At 41.6% G+C, this 20,539-nt stretch overlaps 1 protein-coding gene across 2 annotated transcripts in view; it reads right to left on the bottom strand.

The window, feature by feature from the left end:
• Positions 1-2,215: 2,215 nt before the first annotated feature.
• armc1l (armadillo repeat containing 1, like) overlaps positions 2,216-20,539 on the bottom strand; it is a 39,825-nt gene continuing 21,501 nt past the window's right edge. For both annotated transcript variants that reach the window (XM_078213667.1, XM_078213666.1), the window contains exons 3-6: positions 16,797-16,989; positions 12,730-12,846; positions 3,150-3,224; positions 2,216-2,803 (exon numbers count right to left, since the gene is read on the bottom strand). In XM_078213667.1, coding sequence (XP_078069793.1) covers positions 2,612-2,803; positions 3,150-3,224; positions 12,730-12,846; positions 16,797-16,989 — 577 coding nt within the window. In that variant the 3' untranslated portion in view covers positions 2,216-2,611. The remainder of the gene's footprint in view (positions 2,804-3,149; positions 3,225-12,729; positions 12,847-16,796; positions 16,990-20,539) is intronic.

Raw genomic sequence — 20,539 nt, 5'->3', positions numbered from 1 at the left:
ACTGTTGGCCAAAAACAAATCTTGCCAATGTTTTCTGTCCATTGCTGTTTTTTTAAATTTCACCCAAATTGATTCTATATCTTGATCTTTAGAATCATGATCCTCTCTCACTTCAATACAATGCCTTTAATTAACAGAGCTACCCCACCATCTTTTTCAGCTCTGCGTCCTTTCTGAATGTCATTTCCCCTTGAATATTCAGATCCTAGCTTTGGTTTATTTGTAGCCACATCTCTGTAATGGCTATCAAGTCTTACAAATGAATTTCTATTTGAGTTGACAATTTATTGGTTTTATTGTGAATGCTGCAGGCATTCAGATACAGAGCCCTTAATTCAGATGTTTTGTTTACTCTTTTTGTAAAGTGTGGACCTATCTGTTGGCACGTTTTTAGGTTTGCAATCACTGTCCCTTCCTGCCATACTCAGATTGTTATTACTTTCATTGCTACGTTGATCTATTGCCTTGCCCTTATTTTATTCAATCTTCCCTACATGATCCCTTCCCCTATTTAGTTTAAAGCCCCATCTATTTCCTTAGTTATACGACTCGGTAGAACACTGGTCCCAGCACAGTTAAGACCACCATTTTCCCCAGTTCTGGTGCCATGGCCAGTCGTCTTATCCATACTACAGCCTTATTCTTGTCCATACGGGCTGCAAGAACGTTAAACTTGTTATTCCATTGTAAGGGCTGAAGCTCCTCCACTCCCACCTTTTTGATCCCCATACCTGCCATCTCCTAATCACAACCCCTATTACTGACCAAATCAGATTACGCTAACCCTAAGGAGTGTGGCTATCTTCTAGAACAAGGCATCCAAGTAGTTTTCCCCCTCCCTCATTCTTCACAATGTCTGCAACCCAGCCTCCCAACTCATCGACTGAGCTGAAGCTCCTCAAATTGCAGACACGTAGTACAGATGTGGTTGACATGGATTGCATAGGCATCCAGGAGCTGCCACATGCTATACTTGACACACCACCTGTTTTGCCATTTTTATTGTCAATTACATTTATTTTTCTTATAGTTTTCCTCTTCACCTAAACCCTCACTCACCAATCTCCCAGTTTCATAACCTGTGCACCAGCAGCACCCATTAGACCCCTGTATTTATACAGTCTTAGGAAAAACAATGAGTCAGCTCTGCTAAAGTTCAGAAACCCGTTTAAGCTAGCTACATACTAAATAGTTTCAGCTGCTATCTGAGAGCATCCATATATCCCTGTTTTATCTCTTAAACAGTTAACTTTTAGTTAATTGCTAAATGTAAACAAAAACTACTCTTTAGAAAGTGATTTACCCTTAGTCCTGGTAACAAAAGCAGCTAAACTACCATTCATTTATCAGATTTTGTTGTGTGCAAACTGACAATCATACTTGCCTACCAGCTAGATTTTGAAAATTGTTTTTGAAGTGCTTTTGGTTCTCATTTACCAATTAATACTGTTTGTTTTTGTTTTGTGAAAATTGTTTTCAGCAGATCTGTTTGGTTATCAGGGATTGGAATATCCCAGTTGGGGCTTCTCTACTTCTCATATAGGTTTGGATGGGACAATAACAGAAAAGTATGACTTATTTTAGTCATTCTTTGAACAGTTACAATACCTCCCAACGATACCCTCATACTCTGCTGGGATTGTTATTTGCTAATGGTTGAGAAGTCACTTGATTAGCATAAACCAGTTCTTTTTGATCCATCATTCAATTCTTGGGAACAGGGAGTACAGGATAACATCTCGATAAATTAGGGATGTGTGCTATTTTGAGAACCAATTAAGATTGAATAAATTCCGATGGTGTGTAAATTTTGAAGAATGTCAAAACCTCTACAAGGTAGATAATCTTATTTTAAAAATTATGTATCCTTCAGAAGTATGTTGGCCATCTGTTGTGAAGCTTAATTTTTCATACTTATTATTTTGAGCATCTTCTGCCTCTAAAAACATTGATACAAGATCATATTGAAACCTTGATGTGGAGATGTCGGACTGGGGTTAAGCACAGTAAGAAGTCTCTCAACACCAGGTTAAAGTCCAACAGGTTTATTTGGAATCATGAGCTTTTGGAGCTCGTGATTCCAAGTAAACCTGTTAGACTTCTTACTATATTGAAAGCTAATATTAGAACAGAGAGATTGAGAAGATAATTTTCAAAATAGAATTGAAGATATATTCATTTCTTAGATATTCAAAGAATTAGTTCATACCAGGTTAAGAACATAAATATAAGTAGGCCATCAAGCCTGCTCCTTTGTTTAATAAGAATGGAATGGAATATTTATATATGGTTTGAATTCCATTTTGGAATACAAATTTTAATCCAACTTTAATTCTAAAACATAATGGTTGTTATTTTTCTAACTTTATAATAAGTTGTAAAAATTAAGAAATGCTACCAAACAATCTAAAAATAGAATTGGTTATAATAGGAATACAGGAAATAAGTTCAATAGACATGTCAAAACACATTTGAATTTAAATTAAAAAGTTAAAACAATTCAATGAACTTAAACATTTGGCTAAGTTTCATGTTTAATTTGTGACCATGTGCCACCAATAAGACAAGTGATATAAAATGCTCCTAATCAGCAGATTTATTTTATGACACGTTACCAATAGAAAGTTTTGGTTAGAAAGTTTGCAGCTGCATTTAGCCACGTTCCATTAGTGTTTCCCTTTGCCCCAGTTTGTGAAATAGTTTTATTGTGCTCTGTTTCTGGGCTTTCGTCTTCAGGAAGATAATCAGGCAAATTCAAATTTTGTTCTGCTTTTGAAGTACCAGCGTTTAGAGGAACCAGAACCTGTAAAACAAAATATACAATTAAATATTTATTTAACATTAAAGCTGATTATTCAATATTAAGTTTTAGTACTCTATGGACCTATGTATCACAGGCAAACAATCAGTGATGTAATTTTTATTAAGCATCACACTGAGTTACTGTTTCGCCTGGTCTTTTCCACACAAGTTAATTTTAGGTAAGGAGGCTAGTTACATAAAACCCAAGTGTAGGAGTTCATATTTGGTGCTGATAGCTCCTTCCATGGTAAACACATCTTAAGCTCACGCAACAGTTGATGTGGCATGCAAATATCTTGAATGGTAACTGAAGACGACACTTGTTTCTAAGTATATAGTCATCTTACCTCTTCTCCATTCTCGTTTTTCACAACCTGATGAGCTTGTAGAATTTTTGTAGCTGCAATAGCTGAAGCGAGGGACTGTTGGAAAAAAAACATTAGAAATAATTCAGTTTAGTTGTGAAGAAACAACTTCAGCTTCATTTGGGAGTTTCCAATGAAAACAATTTGCTTGAAATGTAACCAAACCAAACTGTTCACAAGGACATTTAATCAAAACTAATGGTCCAAAACTTCTGATCAGAGCTGGAATCCCTTTGCCTGGTGCTGAACGGACAGAAAACTACCCATTTATCAGCAAATGTTAAAAAGGCTCCAATGTTCAATCCATGATGCAGAACACCCGAATGCAGGAATCCTTGCAGAGACCAGTGAAGAGTCTCTGTGCAAAAGCCATGCCTTTTTTATTACAGCACTAGCTTCTGTGAGGTATGTTTAAATGTCGAGTGTGAATGTGAGTAGATGGGTGAGGAAAGTGACAAGATAGAAGATGGATGAGGTAGCACAGGGGCTGGTCAGAGTTGGGGGCTAGGCATCAGTTGTAATAGAATCCCTGTAGTGCAGAAGGAGGCCATTCGGCCCATCAAGCCTGTATCGACGACAATCTCAGGCAGGCCCTATCCCCGTAACCACATGTATTTACCCTGCTAATCCCCTTGACACTAAGGGGTAATTTACCATGGTTAATCAATCTAACCCATATATCTCTGGAGTGTGGGAGGAGTCCAGATTTCCACTCCATCTGACATAGAAACATAGAAAAACTACAGCACAAACAGGCCCTTCGGCCCACAAGTTGTGCCGAACACATCCCTACCTTCTAGACCTACCTATAACCCTCCATCCTATTAAGCTCCATGTACTCATCCAGGAGTCTCTTAAAAGACCCTATTGAGTTCGCCTCCACCACCACTGACGGCAGCTGATTCCACTTGCCCACCACCCTCTGTGTGAAAAACTTACCCCTAACATCTCCCCTGTACCTACCCCCCAGCACCCTAAACCTGTGTCTTCTCGTAGCAGACATTTCCACCCTGGGAAAAAGCCTCTGAGAGTCCACCCGATCTATGCCTCTCAACATCTTATACACCTCTATTAGGTCTCCTCTCATCCTTCGTCTCTCCAAGGAGAAAAGACCGAGCTCCCTCAGCCTATCCTCATAAGGCATGCCACTCAATCCAGGCAACATCCTTGTAAATCTCCTCTGCACCCTTTCAATCTTTTCCACATCCTGTAATGAGGCGATCAGAACTGAGCACAGTACTCCAAGTGGGGTCTGACGAGGGTCTTATATAGCTATATATTTTCTGCTCCTTCCTGACGAAGGAGCAGCGCTCCGAAAGCTAGTGGCGTTTGCTACCAAATAAACCTGTTGGACTTTAACCTGGTGTTGTTAGACTCCTTACTGTGTTTACCCCAGTCCAACGCCGGCATTTCCACATCGTGTGGGAGGAAACCAGAGCACCTGGAGGAAACCCACGCAGACACAGGGAGAATGTGCAAACTCCATACAGACTGTGACCCAAGGCTGGAATTGAACCCGGGTCCCTGGCACTGTGAGGCAGCAGTGCTAACCATCCAGGACTAGGATTTTTCTGTCTAACATTTCCTCACCAACTATTCAGGCAAGTAATTTGCAATTGTCCAAAGACTTTGACTCTAACTCAAGAGTTGGGGGCCTTTTGAGAGGGTTCCAGGGAGACAGGGAATTGCCCATCTAGAGTGCAAACATCCTGGGCAATTCCCATGGAGTCAGCACACATCGACTTCTGAAAGGGGTATGTCCAGGTCTCTGATGATCCATAGACCATAAGGTCTAGGCCAACATTTTTTCACGACAAACCTATTGTGTTAGTTCAAGGGCACAATATTTTATTCAAAAAAAGCTAAAAATTGTGTTCAAACAACACCTGTTTATGTTGAGCACCTTGCTGATTTGGAATGAAGGCTAAGGAGTGCAGGACTACTCCACTTAGCTAATTTCAGTGCAAAGATCGTTGCCTCTACTTGCGTCCTGTCCTCAAAACAGTTGTAAAGTAGCTTATATGATTTGATTTTGGTGGGCAATAACCTGACAGAGAGAGCTAAAGAAACACTGCAGGCTTCAGCATAAGCTGATTTTTTTTTAAAGCTTTAATTTGTCATAAACCCAGTCAAATTTCCTGATTTCCTATTCCTTAATTCTATGTTCCAAATATTCCTCCTAATGCTTCTACATTAGCTTGTTAACAAAACCCAGTTCCTGCGCCCTCTCCAAAATTTTGTTTGATAATATTCCTGGAAAGCACCTTAGAATGTTTTGCTATACTAAACGCAGAATAGTTATCTTCTACCTTCAACCCTTGTCCTCACGAACAATCACCAAACCTCTAACCTCCCTTTCCTTTCAAGTCCTCAAACGTGGTATCCCCTCCCAAATCCGTGGTCAACCATCTTGCAACTCATCTCTGAAACGCCGCTCGTAATCACAAACCATATCTTATGTGATTGTGGCAAATGATCTCATTACAGCGCAGGAAGAGGCCATTCGGCCCATTGCGTATCAGCTCTCCAAACTAGCATTATGACTTAGTGTCATTCCCCTGCCTTTCCCTCCTGTGAACCCTCCCCTGCACATTGTTCCTATCTGAATAATCATTTAACACCCTCTCAAATGGCTCAATTGAACCTGCCTCCACCAAACAAGATTCCTTCACTTTGGATTGTGGGCTCACTAATTACTGCTATACTAACTACAGTTAGCCTAAGGTCAGTTGTCTGAAATTGCTGGAGTCCACAATTAAGGATAAGAGATTGCTTAGCTCTGAGATGCAGAAGGATCCAGGTGTCCTAGTGCATGAATCGCAAAAGACTAGAATGCAGATATAGCAAGTAATTAGGAAAGCTAATAGAATTAACATTTATTGCAAGAGGAATTGAATACAAAAGTAGGAAGGTTATGCTTCAGTTGTACAGGGCACTGATGAGACCACCTTTGGAGTACTGTGTACAGTATCGGGCTCCTTATTTAAAAAAGGTGCAAATGCATCGGAAGCTGTTCAGAGAACCTTTACAAGACTGATACCTGGAATGGGCGGGATGTATTATGAGGAAATGTTAGGCAGGCTAGGCTTGTATCCACTGGAGTTTAGAAGTTTAAGATATGCCTTGATTGAAATATTTATAGGTCCTGAGGGTGGATTTGGAGAGGATGCTTCCTCTTGTGGGAGAATCTGAACTAGGGTTACTGTTTGAAAATAATTGGAAATAGTTGTTCGGAGGATGTACTGGCAGTTTTGAATAAACTGAAGGTCGATAAGTCCCCTGGGCCTGATGAAATATATCCTAGGATTCTTTGGGAGGCAAGGGATGAGATTGCAGAGCCTTTGGCTTTGATCTTTGGGTCCTCACTGTCCACGGGGATGGTGCCAGAGGACTGGAGAGTGGCGAATGTTGTTCCTCTGTTTAAGAAAGGGAATAGAAATGACCCTGGTAATTATAGACCGGTTAGTCTTACTTCGGTGGTTGGTAAATTGATGGAAAAGGTCCTTAGGGATGGGATTTACGACCATTTAGAAAGATGCGGATTAATCCAGGATAGTCAGCACGGATTCATGAAGGGCAAGTCGTGCCTCACAAATTTGATTGAATTTTTTGAGGAGGGAACTAAGTGTGTTGATGAAGGTAGGGCAGTTGATGTCATATACATGGATTTTAGTAAGGCGTTTGATAAGGTCCCCCATGGTCGGCTTATGATGAAAGTAAGGAGGTGTGGGATAGAGGGAAAGTTGGCAGATTGGATAGGTAACTGGCTATCTGATCGAAGACAGAGGGTGGTGGTGGATGGAAAATTTTCGGACTGGAGGCAGGTTGCTAGCGGAGTGCCACTGCTCTTTGTGATTTTTATTAATGACTTAGAGGAGGGGGCTGAAGGGTGGATCAGTAAATTTGCTGATGACACCAAGATTGGTGGAGTAGTGGATGAGGTGGAGGGCTGTTGTAGGCTGCAAAGAGACATAGATAGGATGCAAAGCTGGGCTGAAAAATGGCCAATGGAGTTTAACCCTGATAAATGTGAGGTGATTCATTTTGGTAGGACTAATTTAAATGTGGATTACAGGGTCAAAGGTAGGGTTCTGAAGACTGTGGAGGAACAGAGAGATCTTGGGGTCCATATCCACAGATCTCTAAAGGTTGCCACTCAAGTGGATAGAGCTGTGAAGAAGGCCTATAGTGTGTTAGCTTTTATTAACAGGGGGTTGGAGTTTAAGAGCCGTGGGGTTATGCTGCAACTGTACAGGACCTTGGTGAGACCACATTTGGAATATTGTGTGCAGTTCTGGTCACCTCACTATAAGAAGGATGTGGAAGCGCTGGAAAGAGTGCAGAGGAGATTTACCAGGATGCTGCCTGGTTTGGAGGGTAGGTCTTATTAGGAAAGGTTGAGGGAGCTAGGGCTGTTCTCTCTGGAGCGGAGGAGGCTGAGGGGAGACTTAATAGAGGTTTATAAAATGATGAAGGGGATAGATAGAGTGAATGTTCAAAGACTATTTCCTCGGGTGGATGGAGCTATTACAAGGGAGCATAACTATAGGGTTCATGGTGGGAGATATAGGAAGGATATCAGAGGTAGGTTCTTTACGCAGAGAGTGGTTGGGGTGTGGAATGGACTGCCTGCAGTGATAGTGGAGTCAGACACTTTAAGAACATTTAAGCGGTTATTGGATAGGCACATGGAGCACACCAGGATGATAGGGAGTGGGATAGCTTGATCTTGGTTTCAGATAAAGCTCGGCACAACATCGTGGGCCGAAGGGCCTGTTCTGTGCTGTACTGTTCTATGTTCTATAAGTTTATTGAACACTGTAAAAACTTTCAGCTGATCAGAGACTCAGCATTGATTTTGTAAAGGATAGGTCATGCCTCATGAATCAGATGGAATTTTTGAAGAGGTGATTCAACTAGTGGATATAGTAATATCTATGCATGTTATTTATATGGCCTTCTAGAAGGCATTTGATAAAAGTCCCACAATACAGACTGTTAGCTAAGTTTTGAATTAATGCACTTCCTGCATGGGTTACCTTTCTCTCAGGTGATTGTTTCTGAAAGTGCTCCCCTCTTCTGCTGCACTTTAACTCATTGCCTGGCCTTGGGTAGGTTTATCTTTCCACCATTATTTTGTTTTGAACAAGGTTGCCATGTTCTCAGTTCCCCAATCCCCTGACACCATGTTAGATCCAAGGATGGTTTGGAAGAATAGGGCCATCACCTCTGCCATTACTACGTTGGATTCCCTGAGCATTCTTGGATATATCCTGTCCAGTCTTGGTGACATATCAGCTTAAAGGACTGCCTTCCTATCTAAAACCTCTGCTTTATCAAATTATTTTTGGCCCCTCCAGTGTCTCTGCGATCTCCTCTTTCACTATGACTTCAGTGTGTTCAAGACAGATGCAAAGTATTCATTTAGTAATTCAGCCATGGTCTGAATTATCTGGAATGATCTGGAAGAAGGAGTAACTGGGGTGATCAGTAAGTTTGCGGACGACACAAAACTGGCAGGACTTGCAGATAGTGAGGAACATTGTCAGAGGCTACAGAAGGATATAGATAGGCTGGAAATTTGGGCAAAGAAATGGCAGATGGAGTTCAATCCTGATAAATGCGAAGTGATGCATTTTGGTGGGAATAATGTTGGGAGGAGCTACACGATAAATGGAAGAACCATAAAGGGTGTAGAGACGCAGAGGGACCTGGGTGTGCAAGTCCACAGATCTTTGAAGGTGACGTCACAGGTGGAGAAGGTGGTGAAGAAGGCATATGGCATGCTTGCCTTTATAGGACGGGGCATAGAGTATAAAAGTTGGGGTCTGATGTTGCAGATGTATAGAACGTTGGTTCGGCCGCATTTGCAATACTGCGTCCAGTTCTGGTCGCCACACTACCAGATGGACGTGGAGGCTTTGGAGAGAGTAGAGAGGAGGTTTACCAGGATGTTGCCTGGTATGGAGGGGCTTGGTTATGAGGAGAGATTGGGGAAACTGGGGTTGTTCTCCTTGGAAAGACGGAGGATGAGGGGAGACTTAATAGAGGTGTATAAAATTATGAAAGGCATAGATAGGGTGAACGGTGGGAAGCTTTTCCCCGGGTCGGTGGTGACGTTCACGAGGGGTCATAGGTTCAAGGTGAAGGGGGGGAGGTTTAACACAGATATCAGAAGGACATATTTTACACAGAGGGTCGTGGGAGCCTGGAATGGGTTGCCGGGCAAGGTGGTGGAGGCGGACACACTGGGAACGTTTAAGACTTATCTAGACAGCTATATGAATGGAGTGGGAATGGAGGGATACAAAAGAGTGGCCTAGTTTGGACCAGGGAGCGGCGCGGGCTAATTGTTCTTTGTTTCTCGTTTCAAGGCTTCATTCTATGATCATCTTGCTGGTGCCAGTACAGAGCGAGACTGCGGATAGTTGGGAACCTGTCTCGGGGGCAGGGAATTCATATGGTGTTCGTGGAAGTGGAAATGAATAGGGTTGGGAAGCATTTTCCGATCAGGGCCAGTGTGATCTCCTGGACTCGTTTCGATCGCCTCAGGGGGTCGGAGAGGAATTTCCCAGATTTTTTTTCCCCATATTGGCCCTGGGGTTTTCACTCTGGGTTTTCGCCTCTCTCTGGAGATCACAAGGACTGGATTGGGGGGGTAGGGGTGAGTTAATAGGTTGTGATGAACAAAGCATCATAGCTGTGAGGGACAGCTCGGTGGATAGGATATTAGTAAGTAGATAGGCTGGAAAATTGGGCGGGGATCCTGGATTCAGGATTCAATCCTGGACCGGGGAGCGGCGCGGGCTTGGAGGGCCGAAGGGCCTGTTCCTGTGCTGTATTGTTCTTTGTTCTTTGTTTGTCTCCACCTCCACAATTAGGTCTCTTCTTAACCTTCTAGACCTGTCTGTAGCCTTGAACATGTTGACCTTAGCAATATTATCTTAGAAACAAGTGATTTTGCATGAAAACAGAGTTTAACCTCATTATCAACACCTCTCTTGCATCTAACTGAACTGAAACTTCCCAAGACTAGATGGTTTCAACTGCAGGTTTTTAAAAAGTAGGCAAGAACATTGCAGAGACCCTACATTTAATCTTGCAATGTTTTCTCAGCTCAAGAACCATTCCTTTAGTTTGAAAAATTGCACAAGTCACTCTGCCATTTCAGAAGGTGAGAGAAATAAATCAGGGAATTATAGATCAGTTAGCCTAATGTCAGTTATCTGAAATTGCTGGAGTCTACAATTAAGGATAAGGTTATTAAACACCTTAAAAACTTTCAGCTGATCTGAGACTCAGCATTGATTTTGTAAAGGATAGGTCTTGCCTCATGAATCGGATAGAATTTTTTGAAGAAGTGATTCAACTGGAGCAGTGGTCACCAAACTTCCAGCCGGATGTGGCCCGCGGGCCGTAGTTTGGAGACCGCTGAACTAGAGGATAGGGCAATGTCTATGCATATTATTTGTATAGACTTCTAGAAGGCATTTGATAAAAGTCCCACATTACAGGCTGTTGGCTAAGATTTGGAGTTTCTAGAATTGATCAGGTTAGGAAATTGGCTAAATGACAGGAAACCGATATCAATGAGAATAGGCAGATACTCCAAATTGGCAAGATGCAATTAGTGGTTGCAAAAGGGTTTGTTTTGGAGGCAGAACTATTCAGCACATTTGTTAATGATTTGGGCAGCATGGTGGCACAGTGGTTGACACTGCTGCCTCACAGTTCCAGGGATCCAAGTTCAATTCCAGCCTCGGGTCACTGTGTGGAGTTTGCACATTCTCCCCGTGTCTGCATGGGTTTTCTTCGGGTGCTCTGCTTTCCTCCCACAGTCCAAAGATGTGCGGGTTAGGTTGATTGGCTATGCTAAATTGACCCTAGTGTCAAGGGGATTAGCAGGGTAAATATAAAGTTAAAAATTTATTTATTAGTCACGAGTAAGGCTTACATTAATGCTGCAATGAAATTACTGTGAAATTCCACTAATCGCCACATTCCGGCGCCTGTTCGGGTAAATGCACCTAACCAGCATGTCTTTCAGACTGTGGGAGGAAACCGGAGCACCCGGAGGAAACCCACGCGGACATGGGGAGAACGTGCAAACTCCATACAGACAGTGACCCAAGCTGGGTATCGAACTCGGGTCCACTGTGCCACCGTGCTAACCACCGTGGGGTTACGGTAATAGTGTCTTGGTGGGATTGTGGTTGGTGCAGACTTCTGCACTGTAGGGATTCTATGATTCTAGATGATGAAATAGGAATCATTTGCTGATGACATTGTTACCAGTGTAGATAGAATTAAAAATTGCAAGAATATTAATAGATTAAGGGAATGAGCAAAACTGTGACAAATGAATTTCAAATGGGCAAATCACTTTGGACCAAAAAAGGTTAGGACAGTGTACTTTTTAAATGTTGAAAAACTACAAATTGTGGAGGCCCAAATACACTAAAAAGGTACAGGAAATAATCAAAAATAATCAATAATCAAAAAGGCTAATGGAATTCTGGCCTTTTTATCTAGAGACTAGAATACAAGGGAGTCGATGTTATGCTTCAGTTAGACATTTGGAACTTCTTTCCCACAAATAAGAATGCTAAATCAATAGTAAATTTTTAAACTGAGATTAATAGATTTTTGTTAACCAAAGATAATAAGGAAACTGAGGTAAAGATGGGCAATGGAATTACGTTGTAGATCAGCCATGATTTCACTGAATTAAGGAATAGCCTCAAGGGTCTAAATGGCCTGCTCCTGTGGCTTTTATTTATTACTCTAGCATATGGTAGCTTAACAAAGACCATTTGGAAATCTCGATGTATTACATCTACTATATCTGCTACGACCTCAAAGAATTCAATGAGGTTGGTTAGGTCAGCCTTTACATTTTCAAATTCATGTGGCCTACTTAATTTTTTTTGGTTTCTAAACCTTTTTCTATTTTCTTTTTTAGTGGGGATTCCAATACTTTTCTTACAACTGAAGTTGAGCTGACGGGTCTATAGTTCCCCAGGCATGTTATACCTCTTTTTAAGAAGGGAGATAGATTCAGCAGCCCTCTGGCATTACAACTTTTTCAACATAATTATTATACATCTGTAATAGCGCCTTTGCTATCTCTTTCCTAGACTCTTTTAAAATGGATGGATGCAATCCATTTGATCAGGGATATTATCTGAGTTTAATAAATGTAATATCTCTTTAATCTCATCTTCTGATGTCATGTCCATTTCATCTGTCTCCCTGATAAATACAATGGCATAATTGTTTAATATTTATACCATTTCGCTATTGCTACCTATGACTTTATCTAGACCATCTCTTAGTGGTCCTCGTCCCATCCTAACTTCCTTTTTTCATGAACGTTTCTTGATCATTTAAGTTCGCAGTTCCTCGTTGCCTTTCCAATTGTCTTTTACTCCTCTCCTACGTTGTTATATACAATGTACCAAGGGAACTTGAGCAATTTATCAAATTCAACTATATTTTTATTTCCCTTGTGCTAATATACCAAGAACATCCTCTGCACATAAAAGGTTCTTAAAATCCTCACCTCAATTTTAAGATCAGAATAGATTCTGATAACACAACGTTGAAGAGCCATTTGAAATGTAAAGCTAACGACACCATTAACTTGCAATAAAGCTTCTTCACAGATATCTCGGCTATCCTGCATAATATTAAAAAGAGGTTACAATCTACACAATTTTCATTTCCTCACTACAAAACAAAATTAGATACGAGACAATAAATTATTGAAATGTTCCTCCACAATATGACTTGTAGGAAGCCCAGCCTCTAAATTTAATAATTAATTGAGTGCAGAAACTGACACCAATTTCCATTTTTACTCAATCACGAGTACTTCAGTTAATGTCCATAAATAATTTGTACTGATTTTCAACATGTGCCATACATTTTTTATACATATAAAATCTGAAGTTTAGGAGGAAACTGAAGTCAAGATACTGCTCTTCTGTAACTGGTGGTTAGTGTTAAGAACATCATTAAGCCGACTGTCTTCTCCATTTGTTTAGGTAATTCTACACCTTTTAACTTCGTCTTTCATAAGGAGACTTCTAGACTATCACCTTTACAAATGAATAATATACCGAAAACATGTAAATGGCCAGTATGCCTGCAATTTTTAATCATTGTGAACCATATTCACTTCAATTTGACATTGTGAAACTAATTTTAAAAATTGTTGATTGTTATTTTGATCCAGTTGTAGATTTATATCGTGACAGAACCACGTCTTATTTATTTTCACTTGTGTATGATCTTCTGACCACTAATTTTGATGGTCAGAAAATCATGCACACCTGAATTTATCATTGCATTGTTCGTTGGCAAAGGGTCCCTGCTTGGAATAAAATTGGAAAATTATCCATAATTAGTTATAACTAGTTATTTTAAAGATCTCATAAAACCTTACAGAAAACCCCGCAAAATCGAAGAAATTGCACTCCTGTATCGCTTTTTTGATTTTATTTGTTACTGTCACATGTATTGGGATACAGTGAAAAGTATTGTTTCTTGTGTGCTATACAGCCAAAACACACTGTTCATAGAGTACATGGAGAAAAGGAAAGAAGGGTGTAGAACATAGTGTTGAGGTCACAGATAGGGTGTAGAATAAGATCAGCTTAATATATGGTAGGTCCATTCAAAGGTCTGATGGCAGCAGGGAAGAAGCTGTTCTTGAGTCGACTGGTACATGGTCTCAGCCTTTTGCATCTTTTTCTCGACGGACGAATGAGGGGTGTTGATTATGAGGAGAGACTGAGCAGATTGGGTTTGTATTCGTTGGAATTTAGAAGGCTGAGGGGGGATCTTATAGAGACCTATAAGATAATGAAGGGGCTGGATAGGGTAGAGGTGGAGAGATTCTTTCCACTTAGAAAGGAAGCTAGAACTAGAGGGCACAGCCTCAAAATAAAGGGGGGTCGGTTTAGGACAGAGTTGAGGAGGAACTTCTTCTCTCAGAGGGTGGTGAATCTCTGGAATTCTCTGCCCACTGAAGTGGTGGAGGCTACCTCGTTGAATATGTTTAAATCACGGATAAGACCATAAGACATAGGAGCGGAAGTAAGGCCATTCGGCCCATCGAGTCCACTCCTCCATTCAATCATGGTTGATTTCAACTCCATTTACCCGCTCTCTCCCCATAGCCCTTAATTCCTCGAGAAATCAAGAATTTATCAATTTCTGTCTTGAAGACGCTCAACGTCTCGGCCTCCACAGCCCTCTGTGGCAATGAATTCCACAGACCTACCACTCTCTGGCTGAAGAAATTTCTCCTCATCTCTGTTCTAAAGTGACTCCCTTTTATTCTAAGGCTGTGCCCCCGCGTCCTAGTCTCCCCTGCTAATGGAAACAACTTCCCTACGTCCATCCTATCTAAGCCGTTCATTATCTTGTAAGTTTCTATTAGATCTCCCCTCAACCTCCTAAACTCCAATGAATATAATCCCACGATCCTCAGACGTTCATCGTATGTCAGGCCTACCATTCCTGGGATCATCCGTGTGAATCTCCGCTGGACCCGCTCCAGTGCCAGTATGTCCTTCCTGAGGTGTGGGGCCCAAAATTGCTCACAGTACTCCAAATGGGGCCTAACCAGTGCTTTATAAAGCCTCAGAAGTACATCCCTGCTTTTGCATTCCAAGCCACTTGAGATAAATGACAACATTACATTTGCTTTCTTAATTACGGACTCAACCTGCAAGTTTACCTTTAGAGAATCCTGGACTAGGACTCCCAAGTCCCTTTGCACTTTAGCATTATGAATTTTGTCACCGTTTAGAAAATAGTCCATGCCTCTATTCTTTTTTCCAATAGATGGATTCCTGATCGGTAAGGGAATTAGGGGTTATAGGGATCAGGCGGGTAAGTGGAACTGATCCACTTCAGATCAGCCATGATCTTATTGAATGGCGGGGCAGGCCCGAGGGGCTAGATGGCCTACTCCTGCTCCTATTTCTTATGTTCTTATGAATGTGGAAGAGAGTTTGTCCGGGTTGCGTGAGGTTCTAGATTATGCTAGCTGTTTTTCCGAGGCAGGGAGAAGTGTAGATGGGGGGGCTAGTTTGCATGATGGACTGGGCTACGTTCACAACACTTTGTTGTTTCTTGTGGCCTTGGTCAGAGCAGGAGCCGTACCAAGAGGTGATGCATCTGTAAAAATTGGTGAGAGTCGTAGCAGACATGTCAAGTTTCTTTGGCCTCCTGAGAAAGTAGAGGCATTGGGCTTTCTCAACTATAGCATCAGCATGGAGGAACCTGGGCAGGTTGTTGGTGGTCTGGACACCTAAAAGCTTGAAGCTGTCTACCATTTCCATTTAATCGCCGTTGATGTAGACAGGGGCATGTCCTGCACTACGTTTCCTGAAGTCGATGACTATCTCCTTTGTTTTACTGACATCAAGGGAGAGATTATTGTATTGTTGCTACACCATTTCATCAGATTCTCTATCGCTTTCCTGTACTCCATTTCGTTTGAGATCCGTCCCACTACGGTGGTATCATCAGCAAACTTGAAAATGGAGTTGGAGCGGAATTTGGCCACACACTCATAAGTGTATAAGTATAGTAAGAGGCGGAGGACACAGCTTTCCAGGGCACCAGTGTTGAGGATAATCATGGAGGAGGTGTTATTGCCTATCCTTACTGAGTGTGATCTATGTGTTAGGAAGTCTAGGATCCAGATACAGAGAGAGGAACCGAGCCCTAGGCCAAGTTTTACAAGCTCAGGTCATCCCATAGAGCTTTACTGGCAATTAAATTCCTTTAAGTATAATCATTGTGGTATACAAAAATGTGGCAGAAATTTGTGAACAAAGCAATATTGTGAATAAGGCTAGCACACCAAGAGAGCTGCCCACCTATCTCTGAATAATTCCATGGGATCGAATTAATTGACCTGAAAGGCAGATAGAGCATCTTAGATAGTACAGCATTCTGCTGGTTCCGCATAAAAGTGCCAGTCTAGATTACATTTAAGTCTCTGGAGGGGAACTTGAATTTACAACCTTCTGATAGAGGCAAGAGTGCAACCACTGAGCCAGAGCTGTGATTCTCTTCTATTAACACAGGCTCTCGAATCATCCTCCACACACTTTTCTGAACAATCTACAACTTCTAAGTATTATTTCAGATAAAGCTCGGTACAACATTGTGGGCCGAAGGGCCTGTTCTGTGCTGTACTGTTCTATGTTCTATTAAAAACATGTGTACCTGCATACAGAAAAAAATACACATTTAATATTGCCTTCTAGTTTAATTCTCTTTAAATTGTTTATCCAAAAACCCAATTTTTATTCGCAAAGATATTAAAGTCAATACCACAAGATCACATTTCATATCAGCAATCAATCCACAAGATGTCATCCTTAAAAAAAGTTATGTATAGGTTCCAGGATCAAATCATATTCAGTTCAACTTCCCTGGTGACCTGGATTTAATCAGCCACAGTTCATTGCCATCAGTGAGGGCTGCAGCAGGAATAAATTCATAGTTGAAAACAAAAATATATTGGTGGGATTTGCACATCTTGCCCAAACCCATCATTTAAATTTCTGTATTTGTGAAAGGATTGATAATTCAGTGAATTCTCACCATGTTACGTAGTCCATCTATTTGTAGAGTGATTGTTTTTGCTTTCTTGCTTGTGCTGTTAATGAAAAACTGAGCCTGCACTTTTCTTGTGCTACTAGAATTATTTATTCTCATTTTGGTAGTCTGCACAGGCTTCTTCAACAGTTCATAAATTTCAGTTGCTAAAATCCTGATGCCTTCTAATGTGTGATCCCTGTTACAAAAATGGGCAATTATATAAGTTGAGCATTGCACCTTCACAATTCTTTAAACTAAATAAAGAGTAGCTTGTTCTAGAGTGTGTGCAATAAAAATTAGTATTCATACGATATAATTGCACACATTGATCCCAACAACATACTGGTTCTGGTATTGGGGAATGAACCCGGCCAGATGGTTGACGTTTCAGTAGGGGAGCAGTTCAGGAACAGTGACCACAATTCAGTAAGCTTTAAGGTACTGATGGATAAAGGTAAGTGTAGTCCTCAAGTTAAGATGTTAAATTGGGGGAAGGTTAATTACAACCATATTAGGCAGGAACTGAAGAATGTAGATTGGGGGCAGATGTTTGAGGGCAAATCAACATCTGGCATGTGGGAGACTTTCAAGTGTAAGTTGATAGGGATTTGGCACATTCCACATTCCTGTAAGGATGAAGGATAAGTATGGCACGTTTTTGGAACCTTGGATAATGAGATATATTGTGAGCCTAGTCAATGAGAAAAAGGAAACACTTGTCAAAGCTAGGAGGCTGGGCACACATGATGCAAGTGTGGAATACAAGGAAAGTAGAAAGGAGTAAGGAGGGCTAAAAGGGGTCACGAAAAATCATTGGCCAGCAGGATTAAGGAAAATCCCAAGGCTTTTTATACGTATATAAAGAGCAAGAGGGTAGCCAGGGAGAGGGTTGGCCCACTCAAGAACAGGGGAGAGAATCTATGCGTGGAGCCAGAGGAAATGGGTGACGTATTAAATGAGTGCTTTGCGTCAGTATTCACCAAAGAGAAGGACTTGATGGATGATGAATCTGGGAAAGAGTGTGTAGATAGTTTGAGTCATGTTGAGATCAAAAGGAGAGGGTATTGGGGTTCTTGAGAAATATTAAGATAGACAAGTCCACAGGGCCTGATGGGATATACCCCAGAATGCTGAGAGAGGCAAGGGAGGAAATTGCTGGGGTCTTGAGAGAAAACATTTGTATCCTCACTGGCTACAGGGGAGGTCATGATGTGGAGATACCGGCGTTGGACTGGGGTAAACACAGTAAGAGTTTTAACAACACCAGGTTAAAGTCCAACGGGTTTATTTGGTAGTAAATACCATTAGCTTTCAGAGCACTGCTCCTTCGTCAGATGGAGTGGAAATCTGCTCTCAAACAGGGCACAGAGACACAACATCAAGTTACAGAATACTGATTAGAATGCGAATCTCTACAGCCAACCAGGTCTTAAAGATACAAACAATGTGAGTGGAGGGAGCATTAAGCACAGGTTAAAGAGATGTGTATTGTCTCCAGACAGGACAGCCAGTGAGATTCTGCAAGTCCAGGAGGCAAGCTGTGGGGGTTACTGATAGTGTGACACACATCTTTAAGACCTGGTTGGCTGTAGAGATTCGCATTCTAATCAGTATTCTATAACTTGATTTTGTGTCTCTGTGCTCTGTTTGAGAGCAGATTTCCACTCCATCTGACGAAGGAGCAGTGCTCCAAAAGCTAATGGTATTTGCTACCAAATAAACCTGTTGGACTTTAACCTGGTGTTGTTAAAACTCTTACAGGGGAGGTCCCAGAGGCTTGGCGAAAAGCCAATGTTGTTCCTTTGTTTAAGAAGGCTAGCAAGAATAATCCAGGTAATTACGGTCACTGGTAGGGAAATTATTGGAGAGGATTCTTCGAGACAAGATTTATTTCCACTTGGAAATAAGTGGATGTATTAGCGAGAGGCAACATGGTTTTGTGAAGGGGAAGTCGTGCCTCGCTAACTTGGTTGAGTTTTTTGAGGAAGTGACGAAGATGATTGATGAGGGTAGGCAGTGGATATTGTCTACATGGACTTCAGTAAGGCCTTTGACAAGGTCTCTCATGGCAGACTGGTGCAGAAGGTGAAGGTGCATGGGATCAGAGGTGAGCTGGCACGGTGGATGCAGAACTGGCTCCGTCATAGAAGACAGAGGGTGGCAGTGGAAGGGTGCATTTCTGAATAGAGGGCTGTGACAAGTGGCGTTCCTCAGGGATCAGTGTTGGGACCTTTGCTGTTTGTAATATATTATATATATATATATATAAATGATTTGGAGGAAAATGTAACAGGTTTGATTAGTAAGTTTGCGGACGACACAAAGGTTGGTGGATTTGGGGATAACGATGAGGTCCATCAGAGGATACAGCAGGATATAGGTCAATTGGAGACTTGGGCGGAGAGATGGCAGATGGAGTTTAATCCAGACAAATGTGAGGTAATGCATTTTGGAAGATCTAATACAGGGAGGAAATATACTGTAAATGGCAGAACCCTTAAGAGTATTGATAGGCAGAGGGATCTGGGTGTACAGGTACACAGGTCACTGAAAGTGGCAACGCAGGTGGAGAAGGTAGTCAAGAAGGCATACGGCATGCCTGTCTTCATCGGCCAGGGCATTGAGTTTAAAAATTGGCAAGTCATGTTGCAGCTTTATAGAACCTTAGTAGGCTGCACTTGGAATATAGAGTCCAATTCTGGTCGCCACACTACCAGAAGGATGTGGAGGCTTTGGAGAGGGTACAGAAAAGATTTACCAGGATGTTGCCTGGCATGGAGGGTATTAACTATGAGAAGAGGTTGGAGAAACTTGGTTTGTTCTCACTGGAACGACGGAGGTTGAGGGGCCACATGAAAGAAGTCTACAAGATTATGAGGGGCATGGACAGAGTGGATAGTCAGAAGCTTTTTCCCAGGGTGGAAGACTCAATTACTAGGGGGCATAGGTTTAAGGTGAGGGACAAGATTTAAAGGAGATGTACGAGGTGGGTGCCTGGAACTCGCTGCCGGGGGAGGTAGTGGAAGCAGATACGATAGTGACGTTTAAGGGGCGTCTTGACAAATACATGAATAGGATGGGAATAGAGGGATATGGTCCCCGGAAGGGTAGGGGGCTTTAGTTCAGTCGGGCAGCATGGTCCGTGCAGGTGTGGAGGGCGGAAGAGCCTGTTCCTGTGCTGTAATTTTCTTTGTTCTAACACGTCTGTGGAGTGGCACCAAGAGGCCAGGTGTTTTCTCAGAGGGGAAAATGAAAAATCCTTAAGAGGAGGAATGGAAAAGAAAGTCTGATCTCACACATCTCCTTTCAGCTAGTTTTAGAATTGTAATGGAACACACCTATTCATGTGCACAGTTACAGATGATGTATGAAATGAAGAGCAAAAGGTGTCAAGAAATCATGATAATGTGAAAATCAAGGCAATCCAGTAACTTAAATATGTTATGTTGGGTATATATTTTTAAACTATTTTAAAATAGAAGCTGCATAGTGATAGAGAGAGTTTGGTTAGGTTGATGGAACTAATGCTTTTGATGTGTTAAGACTAGCATCCCTGGAAACAGGCAAGTTGGTATCAATGAGGAATATAATGTCAAGGGTTTGAGTAAAATGGAGTTCAAAGGAGGAAATGAGGTGTGAATTTCACAATTACATTCTGAAAGGTGGATGCTCAAAATGAAGATAATTAAGAGTGACTCCAGAGGAGACGAGTTCAGATGAGGGAACGTCAAATTCTCTGGTTTCAC

This window comes from Mustelus asterias, chromosome 5 (assembly GCF_964213995.1).
Source record: "Mustelus asterias chromosome 5, sMusAst1.hap1.1, whole genome shotgun sequence".
Lineage (NCBI taxonomy): Eukaryota > Metazoa > Chordata > Chondrichthyes > Carcharhiniformes > Triakidae > Mustelus > Mustelus asterias.
This window is presented reverse-complemented; position numbering and strand designations above follow the sequence as displayed.